The sequence below is a fragment of the Atta cephalotes genome (genome assembly GCF_000143395.1).
Source record: "Atta cephalotes unplaced genomic scaffold scaffold00076, whole genome shotgun sequence".
NCBI classification, from domain to species: Eukaryota; Metazoa; Arthropoda; class Insecta; order Hymenoptera; family Formicidae; genus Atta; species Atta cephalotes.
The window spans coordinates 398,613-412,170 of record NW_012130140.1 but is presented as its reverse complement, the minus strand read 5'-3'; the positions used below and the strand labels follow the sequence as shown (position 1 = coordinate 412,170).

Below are 13,558 nucleotides of genomic sequence, written 5' to 3'. Positions count from 1 at the left end.
CTCAGTATATATATATATATATATATATATATATATATATATTTATTAACAACAATATTTTTTAAAATTTGACTCGAAATGAAGATCGAAAAAAATGCATTTATTTATCATCATCCAATATAATATATATGTAATATGTAATATGTATGGTATATTTTTATATCGTATACATCTTTTTATTATTTTTTGTATGTACATTCAATTTTTTTATTTTATTTGATATATATTATAAATCATATATAGTTTTTAATTAATTAATATTCATAGATACATACATTCATATACAAATCTTTTAATAGTAATGTAACTTAATAACGTAATTTAATAACTAGTATGAAACATTTCAGAAACAGATATGCTTTAGACATGTATAAGAATTCTATATGAAAATATAAATAAAAAATATGAAAATACAGAATTTGTTTCCGAGATAAACAAGAAAATATTGGGAAATAATATTAAAAATTATGTTTTTAATTTTAATTTTAATTTTTTTCATTTATATTTAGATTTATATTTTCAGATTTATATTTTCTTATACATTTTATTTTCTTTAAATTTATTTTATACTATAAAAAAATGGTAATTAAGAATATTTATAATTTACAAAATATATGTGAGAATATGTATATAATATAAAGTATTATTAATATATGTAAGTAGAAAGTTTAGTTATATACATATTATATTATAAATTATATTATAAATTATATTATAAATATAAAGATACGTATATACGTATATACCTATGAGAAGAACATGTTAAGAATTCATATAATTACATTTTTACAAGTTATTTAAAAGTTCGTAAATATTCGAGAAATTTTTGGAAGAAATGCAAAAAAATCTTTTATATTCATAATCGCAGTATAGAAAACGTTGCCAGTAGTTCCGAAAGTTCTATTTCTAAAATGATTGTCTTCATTTGCTAAAGTGTCATTGAAATTCTCCTCAGAATCATTTATAAATTCTCCTGCGGATTCCATATGATTTTGTAACTTTGGCATTTCTTTTTGTAATATTTTTTTATCACTTTTGAAAATATTATTTAACGGTATAGTTTCATTTTTTTTTCATTTTTTATAGAAGAAGCTTCGTTATTATACAAATTGTTCTTCTTATATGCTTTTATGAAATCTTCAAGCAGATTGTCACGATTTTTTGTTTGAGATTGTAAATAATTTACTCTTTTTGTCTCTATCATATTTTCTTCTTCTTCTTTATTAGTATTGTTATTTAAATAATATCTCTTAATACGTTTGTTTTCGTGATCTTCAGCTAGAATGGATTTGTATGGTTGTGATTGCCTTGTAACCTTATGAAAAAATAAAATAAGTGTATTAAAATATAATAATAATATTAATAATGTAAAAAATTGCATTACTAATAAAATTTTATAAGTATAAAATAATAATAAGAGTTCCTAAAAAGTTAAAAATAATATAGGTATATCAAAGTCAATTTTCTTTTTCAATAAATTTCTATTGCATTAAAATAACTCACCTCACGTTTTATTTCAGTTAAATCTTCATTGATCTCACTTTTGATTTGTCTTTGTTGCCTTATCTTTACATTCCTCCAAGGCAGTAATAAAAACATTCCATGTTTAGATCCTATTTGGTTCTTTATTTTTAAAAATTTATTGATTTCATCGTTCGTGATTTTATATTGCTCATCTTTTTCTGATTCGATTTCACTGTCTTTTGCAGTAATATCTTGCTTATTTTCATTTATATAATTCTCTTTGTCTAAAAAAATTTCACTGTTCTCTCTTTGCAGATTTGAAGAATCTTCATATTCAAATTCCTCTGATATTTTGTCATTTAAATATTCGGTCATTTTATTTAGAATTGCCTCTAATACGTACTGATCATTCCATTGTAGAATCTCAAAAAGTTCCATTAAATCATCATTATTCTTCGTATCTAGTATTTCGAAAATATTTTTTATTTCAATTGGCGTAAGTGTGATATAACTTAAGTCATATTCTTTCTGATTCTGTTGATTAACTTTAAAATCTTTCCTTGAAGAAATTAAGTAATTTTTTAATTTTTGGAACAAATCAGCATTTGATGATCTATTATTTTTTGTCAGCAGATAAACTTTCATTGGTTGTGTGTCAAATATCTTCTTTATGAAATCTTCCTTCAAATCGACTCGCATATTGGTTAAATCTTTTTTCATATTTTCAGTTAACCTAAAAACAGAAAAACTATTAAATTATTGCTAATAAAAATAAGAATTGAAAAAATTAAGAATAATTTTTTCAGCTAATCATAAATTTTTCCATAAATAAAAAAATTAAAAAGATAAAATACGTTACAGAAGAGAAGGTACTAATCGATCGATACATGTGCACGTTTGTTTTTCAAGATCTCTCCGAAACCGTGAATTTTTTTTTCCAAGTTCTTTTTCTTTAGGATTATTCTCAATGATATTTTCAACATGTTCAACTGTTTTATTATTGTTAAACATTGTAATATTTAAATTTTCCGTTTTATCATTTGCATTAGAATAAGATTTATTAATTTTTTCATGCTTTATCATTTCAATGTTCTCAGGTTTTTTAGTTTTTACAATATCTTCAGCATCTTCATTTGTTTCTGAATTTATTATGTCTTTTTTTCTATTATTGGAACTGTCAAATTCTTTATTTTCTATGTTTCTTTCAAAACTTCTTATAAATTTTGTTTTATTTATTGCAAACGTCAAATTATCTGCTTTAAGATTTTTATGCACATCGTTTAATTTATCTGCTTCTTTATTGTTAGCTTGATTGACATCCCTTTGATTAAGAAAAATCAACCATTCTTGTGCAAATGCTGCGAGTTTTTTTGATAGATCATATTGTCTTTGCTTATCTAGAACATGTAAACTATTAGAATGTTCTTGATTATAATCCTTGATTGGCAACTTTTCTATATATTCTTGTGATTTAGAAACTTGATGTTGGGCTTTGTTAGATTTTAATTTTGTAAGAATTTCATGAATATCTCTTAATGTCCATCTTGGATATTGAATTTGAGATTTAATTTTTGATTGGTATTTCGGAAGTTTTACGTTGTCCTCCTGTAAAATTGGTTCACCACCATAATATGTCGAAGGATCAATTATGAAGATTTTTTGATCAAAAGATCTAGAAGTAGTTTCTGTTGATTCTTGTTCATCTTCAATTGTATTTGAAGAATATCGACAATCTTGATTATCTTCACGATCGAAGAATTCTGATGATTTAGACATTTCTGCTAGTTCTTCATCATCATCGATTAAGTTTCGAAAAACCTGGTAATATTTGTTATATTCCGGATAATGTACTTTCTTTGTTTTTTCAGGTAAATATATTTTATCTATAATATTTTTATATTGTTTAGGAATAAGCTCGATAAGAATTAAACAACTTTCATTATCGTCTTCATTATCTTCATAGGTAACATCGTCATCTTTGTAAGTAACATCGTCATCTAGCAGAATTCCAATAAACTTTGGATCGATCAATTGATGAAAATCATCACTGCCACGAAGTCTTTCCCATATTTCTCTTCTCTTCAAATTTCTTTTCTGTTCGTCAGCAATTTTTGTTAGCTCACTTTGATATTGATGCAACAATTTCTCCCGTCTTGCATATAATTTTTCTTTCAGCTTATCAATCAGTTCTGTGCGTTTAGTCAAACTTGTTTCGTATCTGGTAAGTCCTTCTGTTCGAGGAAGATTTCGCAATATATTCTTTAATTTTCTCGTGTTTGCATCTTTCTCCAGTTGCATCCAAACAGATTCACTGTTCTGATTGCCTTCTGTGTTTTGTAATAACTTTGATTTTGTTATTGATTCATTCGATTTTATGTTATCGTTTGTAGTATTTGCTGCTTGCTTTAATAAAATTGTTTCCGTTGTTACTTGTTCGACAATTCCTTTTGTTGTTTCTTGGAGAAAATTGGTTGACTTTAATTCAATTTTACAATTATTGTTGTGCCCTTTTTTGTTGTTCTGACTTTCGGTGATTGTTGGATAGATTGAATTGTCGGGTGTTTTCTTTTTGTTGATGAGTTCTTGTATTTTTTCGTTATGTAAGATTGTTTTTTGGGCGTTGTTAATAGTCGAGATAGTAAATTTTTCCCGAGGATCCTTATTTTCTGAAGGAATTTTAGAAATAATTTGGAGAGAATCGTACGTTTTTGTCTTGTTTTCTGATTGGATGTCTGGTAATTGGGTACGAAAAAACGTTTTTTTTGTGATATATTTAACACTATTATTATTATTTAGAGAACGTTTTGAGTCCACAGGTAATAGATTAGTAGTAGATTTCTTCTCATTATGATATTGTTTGGAAACATTGTCCAGTCCTAATATTGAAGTTACATTAATCGGTTTCGTTGTCTCGCTCAGTTTATGATCCAATGTTGTTTCTGTAATTATAGATTTCGTAGTTGCATCAGTTTCTTCATAATCAGAGTCAATGTCGCTTGTACTTGAAAGTATTTCTCCTGTCATAATTTCTTGGTACTCTTCTTCTGTAAGATCTTTCTGGAATTGTGTTACATTTGCACTCACATTTTTGTTTTCTGAAGAAGTATCTATAACTCTGATTATAGGTATAACTGAAATATTATGTTTTTTCGGCGAATCAGAATCTCGAATGACTCTATAATGATAATCTCTTGCGTTTTCTTCATCTTCTTGAATTATTTCTTCAACAAAAAGCTGTCGAAGTTTTTCCCAATTGTCTCTTTTATTTCTTTTATTATGAAAAACTTTATTATAAATAGAATGTTCTGCATATATACTAGGTCTAAAATATTCACTTGCTTTTGCATTAATATTATCATTACTGTCTATGTTTTTATCAAAACCATTTTTATCCTTTAATATATTGTAATGCATATTTGAAGTTTGATAATTATCATTATAATTGTATCTGACAGTAGAAGCTTCAGAAGGTGGATAAAAAGAATTTGTAATTTTTGATTCTGATTCTATCTGCAATTTCGCTCCTTTAAGTTCTACGTTTGATTCTTGATAATTAATATTGGAATTTGGTATTTTAAGAAATTGATCAACAAACGTCGAAGGATATCTCGAAACTGATTGTAATGCATCCCGATTATATTCCTGTTTTTTTAAATCATTATAGTGATGAACTAATCGTTGAATTCTCGTTTCTTCAATATGCCTTTTTGTTTTTTTAAGCGGCTGTTTTTTAATAACTTCTGTAATAGCAATTTTATTATCATTATCATTATTATTGTTATTATGTACTTTAGAAAGAAATTCTGCTTCTCCTAGATCATTATAATTTTCGAAGTTTTCTTTCATCTTCATATTAGATAGTTTTATATTTTCAAAAAATTTATTTGGCATGTAATCGCAGTGATTATCTTTAATTTCTTCAATCCAAGTATTATCTTTTGCATAGTCTAATGTCGATTTTTGATTGTGTTGTGTATTTTTCTTCTTTAAACTGTCATTACTATCGTCTTTCTCTTTAACATAATCGTAACTTTTATCCTTTTGCTCTAACGAATCCCCTGTAGTCACAAAAATGTCATCTTCAGGAAATCCTTTGACAGGATCTTGCTGAAAGAAGCCATGAAAACCGTTTTCGTCGCTATCAGTTCTTAAATTAAATGGACGCAATTCTCTTCTGATATCGTTTTTCTTCATCTTTCTTTCATTTACATAATTTGTCAAATCATCTTTTGAATGTTTCTCGGATGCACTATCTCTTCTCAGATCTGTCTTAATCAATTCTTTAATGTTTCTCTTTATCCTTTCAGATCCTTGTATTAAACTTTGATATTTTTCCATATCAATTTTAGAGTGTTTTCTATAGATATTATCGTTTTTTATTTTATTATATTCTTGGACTAAATGTTGATTATCAATATGATGATTAGCATTTTCAAAAGCATCGCTTTTGAAACCTCTTTTAACAGGATCTTGTTGAAGATTGTTATATTTATTTTTATTATTAATAAAATTCCTTTTTAAATTATAAGTATTATCATCATTTTTCTGTTTTATCTTCTGTAACTTCTGTTTAATCGCATAATCTTTTAAGTTATTTATTCGTGAGCGTTTTTCAAGTATATTATATTTTTGAGAATTTTCCGATTTTTTATCCAAATGTCTTTTAAATTTTTTTTGCTCCATTAAATCTTCATGGACTTGATTATTTTTATTATCATTTGTTGAGTTGTATTCTAATAAATTATAAAGTTTATTGAAATATTTTTTATTTTTATTATTATATTTGTCTTTATTTCAACTGAGTTTTCTAATTCGCTTAAATATTCTTTTAATTTTTTATTTATTTTAATTACTGACTCTTCTTCTCTTTCATTCTTTGTTTTGTCTTCAATTTCGCTCGTAATTGGCTCTTTTGAAATAATTTTATAAAGGATAAAAGCATCAATCTTTGATATTAATGTCACAACATTATCAATATTTTCGATTTCTACTTTGAAATGTTGAATATTTCTGGTTTCCATTACGCTCTTCTTCTCTAATAAAATTCTTTTATACTTTTTTAATAAACTTTGAATATTCTTAAACTTGTTATCAATTTCTGTTTTTTAAATTTTTTTTTAACTAAATTTTGTTGTTCTTCCTCAGATGAATTTTCTTGTTTTCCCAAATTGATTGTAAATGATCTTTGTGAGGATTCACTTTTATCTGTTTTTTGTAGTTTTTTTTGTAAAAATTTTTTTATTTGTTCAAGTAATTTAGAATTCCAGATTTTCTGCTGACTTTCATTTTTCATATTTTTTACGTTTTCTTGTTTTTTGCTATCGTAAACCTTTTTATTTTTTAAATTTGACTGATTTATATCTTCTTTTTCTTGATTGGATTGTTGGATATTATTTTCATGCCGTTTCGATAATTTCTTCACTGTATTGTTCTCGATTATTTCCTCTTCGGAGCAAGTGCAAGCTTTTACCTGTTAAATTAATATTTTTTTTTATTATTCTTCGACATATTGTTAAAGATGTACATACATACATAAGCGAAATAATTATTAGTAATTTTAATTACCTTTGCATTGGGTATAATCCAGAAACCTATACTGCCAGAAGGCAGTTCTAGTTCAAGGCCGTCAGGATTGATAATAATTTCTGGATAGATATTAGGCAAGTTTTTGTCATTTATTAAATTAAGTGGTTTATTATTTAATGAAACTTTCCTGAAAAAATTATGATTTTTATAACTTAGAAATAAATTTGTTACTACAATTTATCCACTACATAGTGTACAATGAATTAAAATATGAATATTGCATTACACACTTTATTAAAAAAGTGTATACATAATATATGAAAAAATATATCGTTATTTATATTTATACGTTATCTACATTTATATTAATATATTGAATAAAATATTTTGTGTAGCAAATTTTATTTTTTATATGATATTTTTAAAAATAGGGTAAACGATTTTTTTATACAAATGTATTTGTGAATTGCAAAATTACTTACTCTGAAAACATTTTATTGGTAGTTTCAAACTGTGGTAATAAAATATACTTGTGAAGAATTTTTATTTTAAGACCTTTCAGACTAGCAGTCACTGTCTTCGGTGTTAAATTTATACCGAAAATCGTAACAGCTCCTTTGCTGTACAGCGCTGAAGACTTTGTGCAATGACTATAAAAGTGCACGTAATTTTCATTGTTGGATTGAAGCTTTATCTCGAAAACTTCACGGCCTACTAAGGTTTTATATAATAATGATACCCAATAAGCCTGATAAAAAAAAATCATAATTTTCATATTAATTAATAAAATGTTTCTTTATATTTTATTATATTAATTAAAATTTATTTACATTTAAACAAAATTTACATATCTACAATAATGAATGACTTACAGGAGTTGCTTGAGACAAGTTTGTCAATTGTCTCATTACAACTTGTATACCAAGCTTTGCAGCATCTCCAAGTCTTCTCATCCAGATAAGCGCTCCTAGATATTGGTGTTTACTCTCTTGTGATTTTGATTCCGCTATACAACAATATATGTATATATAAAACATCAATGTTACAAATGTAATCATTCAAATATAAGATATCCATAAATAAATTCTTAATTGCAAGTTAGTTTAATTTAAATTAGTTTAATTTAATTTAATTGATTAAATTTTTTCAAATATTACTATTTTATTTATAATTCTATAATATTCTTACCAATCCATAATGGTTTTTGTTCTGCATTATTGATTATTTTAAACAATTCATTCTTTTCGGCTATCATGTTATCATAATGTATGGAAATGCTGTTATTGTTTAAAGAAACAACATCTAAATTGCTGAAATTATTAATAGAATTAAATTAAACAAGTAATAATTAAATAATATTAAATTTATCGAAAGGTTCAACTTTTATCTTAATATACTTATGAGTTTATTATGTATTTTTTAGAAAATTCTATGTTATTATAATATTTTATTTGAATAAAATGTAGGCTTTTAATTATAATTTTATCTACACATATAATTATATATATAAAATTTGATATACATACATATGTATATTATAAGGATTATATAAGAAAAAATAAAATAATTTTTGTATTGATTTAATTAATTTTTTTATTAAATTTTTTATAATTAACATTTACATAAAAAGCAAAACACTTACGGATGCCATGTAATCGCAGAAAGCGCAGCACTTGCCGAATATAAATAATCCTGAAGGTATTTCTGTTGATACACCGTTTTATATGCTACAATGTCTGGTCCCGTGATTAAACTGTTGGAATATCTTGGGAAAGTTTTCAGTATTTCGTGGAAGTTGACGACGTATTGCCCTAATTTTTTTCCAGATAAGTCGCATCTCGTTTGGCATTCTACAGCAAAAATATTTGAAAGTGACTCAAAAATAAATATTTTAGAAATGTAAATATTTGATGAATATATATACATTTTAAGATTACAATTTAAAATTAAATATATATTTTAAAACAGTAAATATTAAAAAAAAATTTTTTAAATATTTTGTAACAATTAAAATATGCGGTTTTAAATATTAGATACTTTGCTTTCATTTCTAATTTCATTTGTTACTGTTTCAGAAAGATATAGTTTTTGAAAAACTTACCATAACCCAATTGCCAACTGATATTGTAACCCATGCGATCGCTGAAAGAGAGAAGTTCTGCTATGTTCCTAGGATCCGTGGAATCCGTTTTAAATTCTTTGTCAATATAGTGAGGAGTGATGCACGCGATTACATCTAATCCGGCGTTCTTTGCCCATTGATAAATAAGTGTCCATTGCGTTCCTATTAAATTACATTCTCTTAAATTTGCATACATTTTATGTCAAAATATGTTTTGACTCAGATAAAAATATTAAAAAATATTAATAATATTAAACTATTTTTATATCTTTTTATACAGAATATTCCAAAAAATTATCTAACATTTTTGTGTGTAGTTGTATTTCAGATAAGGAAGGCAATTCATTGTGTATTTTATATGTAACATAAATTTTTTATATGTAAACACAAATTTGCCTTTTCAATCTGAATACATATTCGACAGCTAGTATCAGCAAATACAATAATCTAAATATTACATTACTGAATATTAACCCTTTCGCAATTCGTACTATTATCTCAAAGCTTGTACCGACGTCATATTATAACATTCATTAGGCGCTCCTACCATCAAAGCTAATGGACGCGCATATAACTACTGGCAACCGCAATATAAATTAACGACATTAACATTATGTAATTGCATCATCCTCTTCCATTGACATGGTCCTTGCAATCCTTTCAATATATGCACTCATAGCGGTCAGACTCAGTATACTATCATGAAATTGTCATATGAGTGATATGCTAATATGAAAAGGCACGTTTTAATAATTAAACCAAAGGTTTTAAGAAATCTAATTATTGTTGATTAAACTTTGAGCTTGCATTATTTATTTGTGAAACATTTCTGAATTTTACCTAAAATCTACAAGCAAAGAAAAAGAGAAGGAGAGATATATTTAATATTATATTATATTACCAAAATGCATGTCATTTCGATCCGTATTAATCTCGTGCGAATGTCCAAAATTGTAAAAATTGCTTTGTGGTCCTCCAAGGCGAATATAAGCAGGTGCCAAACCTCGCGCCAAATTCATGCTTTTCTCGATATTTTTGCTGAACAGTTAATACAAAATATAATAATATACATTTTTCTTACATAAACAGACTATTATAATATAAAAGAAAATAATTTCTTTTAAACTAAAGAAAGATAAATTGTATTAAATAAAGCTTGATTATTATAATTGCATTATAATTTTTTAATGATATTAAAATGTAATAAAAATTATAATAGCTAATAAAAGATTTTAATGAAACATTGATAAACCCCTTACTAAAATATTGTTATTAATATCATATTAATTCTTTAAGAATTGTAAAGTTAGTTATCTTTAATTAATATTTTATCTATATTTATATTCTTTCCTTTTTTTTTTAATACTTACATAAAATCATTGTACTGCAATCTTGCCAGATCCAGAGTGAAACTGAGAAATGCATGATCAGTTACTGCAATCGGCTTCTTGACATTTATGTTAAGTATTAAATTTTCCGCGAGACAATTTGTGATAAAAAAAATTACTTGCAAAAGCAAGCAAACATATTGTCGATGACATTTCATTTCTCCAGAAGTGTGTATTCTGTTTTTACTCAATTCTCATTCTTTATCTTATTTTATATATGTGTATATTAATTCGAAATAATGGAACATTTTCTAGTTCTTTTTTACATGAACAAATTTTATGATGTAATTAAAAAAGAATTTACATAAAAAATATCCAATTTTGACAATATTAGCAATTGTATAAAAATATCAAAAAATATATGAAAATTTTTAAGTATATTTATAAAAATATCACATATGTGCGTAAAAAATTGACACAACAAACTGAAACACCTTTTCACACGTACTGAAATTTCGCATTTACTAAGGTCGTGTACATGGTTCTGAAATCGTGTCACAATAAAATTGCTTAGCGCATGTTTCGAAATTGGAATTTAATTACGTAAACAAAATCAATAATGCGCAAACACAACAAAAATGTTCGGCTATGTTTTGATGGGATTCTTAAATTCCTACATGATATCTTTATTAACTTACATCTAGTATTAATGAATTATTATATAAGATTTAACAAAATCATCATTTTATATTATTACATTATTATGTAACATTATTATGTAACAAATCTCCTTTGAAAAAGCAAATTCTTATATAAACTTACACATATCAAGGAATTGCGAATATTAATAATTAATTTAATAATTAATATTTTAATAAATATACATTTATATTAAATAATATAATAGTAAGAAAAAAATCTAAGTGCAGTTCTAAATTGTGCAATTAATAATATATATATTGCAAAAGTTAGTGTCAAAATTAAAAAAGAAGTGTTAATCGTTGCAATCCTCTTGAGATTTTTTAATGGATCATTGAAAAATAAAAAAACGATTTTAAAAAAAAAGTTTTAATTTTTCTGTTTAAAATAGAGTTTTATCAAGGAAATATTCGGTGTGATTAATAAAAAAGTAAAATGTTTGGTTATTTTTGCTTTTTATTAATTTTCAACAAATATCTCGGATTAAGTCATCACTAGAAAAAAACAAACACAAATTTTACTCGAGCAGTAAGCGTCTCCTCTACTGGAATACATTTTCGTCGAGACACCCTGTATATCCTGCGAGAGTGTATACTTGTGTGGGTGAATGTTGGGTGGTCACTTAATTTCTAAGATTTTTTTTATATAATATATATAATATATATATATATCTAACAACAATATAATATTATCATCATTCGCCTCTTTCTCTTTTCTTTTTTTTTTTACTTTGTTAATGTTACATAATACATTATTATATTCAACAATAAACTCATTTTGTATCATTCCTTTATCGATTAGATTAGCCGCTACGCACTGCTATTTTTTTTTATACAAGGGTTTTATTCCTCCGCCATACACTGTAATTTTTGCTTTGCTTTCTTTGTTCACACGAGCTTCCTGTTCTTTTTTCAGCGTTCTCTTTTTCGTCTGCCACAAAATGTCCTCCGATTCGAGGATTTCAGAATCCCAGCTTTTCATAAAGCACAGTACATGCTTAACAAATTATAAGAAAAATAAGTGGTCTGACAATTAAATCCGTTTACATACAACTTATTCTAATATAACGCATTTTCGTCCAAGTTAATATTACGTCCTTCAAAATAAGATTTTCTTCTGCATAATATTTATATCAGCTATATGATGTAATTATTATAGCATTCTTCAATTGAAATTGAAGATACGTGACAAATTGAGAGATGCACATATATGATATCTTAGCGTATTTTTTATTTTTAATATGCTTAGAAAAAAATATATTTACAAACTTAATTGTCAGATCAAGTAAAATAAAAATCGAATTTTAAAAAATTCTAAGAAAAATATAAATAAATTATTTATAGATTTTTAACACAAAATTCAATATTGGAGAGAGAGATGTTAGAAATTAGGAATATAAAATCTTAATTAATTAATATTTAAATATGTGTGTAGTCAAGATTCATATATTCCTTAGGATATATTTGATTTTTGATTTTATGACTAAAATTAATAATCATCACCAAGAGACAAAGATACAAAGAAAAAATTCAAATGTCTAAATTTAGCAAAGCACTTATGAATCAAAGAGTTTGTTCATAAATTTCAAGAGTTTCCAAACAATCTTCAGATCATTCACAACCTTCCATTCATTTTCCGAGCAAGCTTCGTGCGATTCTCGTTCATTCTTTCTCACATTCCACATTCGGTGTGTTGCTAAATTCCACAAACAATTTTATTCTAAATCGTTCTTAGTTTAAGGACATCTCTTCGCAGATATCTGGCTGTAAAAAAAAATAAGTTCAGACTTATTTTCAAATTATCATAAATCTCTTAGATTAGATTAAAATCCAAGCTTTTTATTTTTATAATCATCCCTTTTAACTAATCTCTTCATTACATTCTGAAATGCTTATTTTTGTTTTATAAAGATATTCTAAATCTGCGAAAAGTTGTCATATAAGTTTTCAAATTTTTCGCTGTTAATCCTAGAACCCTAATTATTTTTGATAATAGAAAATATAATTTTTTAAATATTATTTTTATTTTGATACATATTATTTGATAAAATATTTATTAAAACAGAATTAATTTTTTAATTGCGTTTACAATAAAATGTCCAATTATTATATAAAATTAGTGGGCTTTTATATTAAGGTTCTAGGATTAGATTGATTGTAATTTACTTAAACACTCGTTTGATAGTAGTAATTGTAGGCATCAACAGTATTGCTTCTTGGTTTAACGAAATCACGAAGAGTCTGGTCCGCAACAATATCGAACGTACGCTATCGTCAAGAACAAATATGATTAATATAAAATAAAACAGAAAATGAATATATATATATATATATATATATATATATATATATATATAATACTATAATATTATTACTAGTATATATATATTATATATATATAATTAATTTATTATATATAG

The 13,558-nt window shown here is 25.1% G+C and overlaps 1 protein-coding gene across 1 annotated transcript; it reads right to left on the bottom strand.

Annotated features, from left to right (window-relative positions):
- Positions 1–797: 797 nt before the first annotated feature.
- Positions 798–10,658, bottom strand: LOC105624374. Its single transcript, XM_012205738.1, has 17 exons — positions 10,483–10,658; positions 10,014–10,150; positions 9,092–9,274; positions 8,633–8,840; positions 8,179–8,300; positions 7,863–7,996; positions 7,473–7,738; positions 7,030–7,177; positions 6,816–6,934; positions 6,318–6,531; positions 5,997–6,108; positions 5,254–5,933; positions 4,266–4,737; positions 3,433–4,130; positions 2,708–3,282; positions 1,504–2,023; positions 798–1,043 (listed from the first exon to the last, which is right to left on the bottom strand). The coding sequence occupies exons 1-17, from the start codon at positions 10,656–10,658 to the stop codon at positions 798–800; spliced, it is 5,010 nt and encodes a 1,669-aa protein (XP_012061128.1).
- Positions 10,659–13,558: the final 2,900 nt, after the last annotated feature.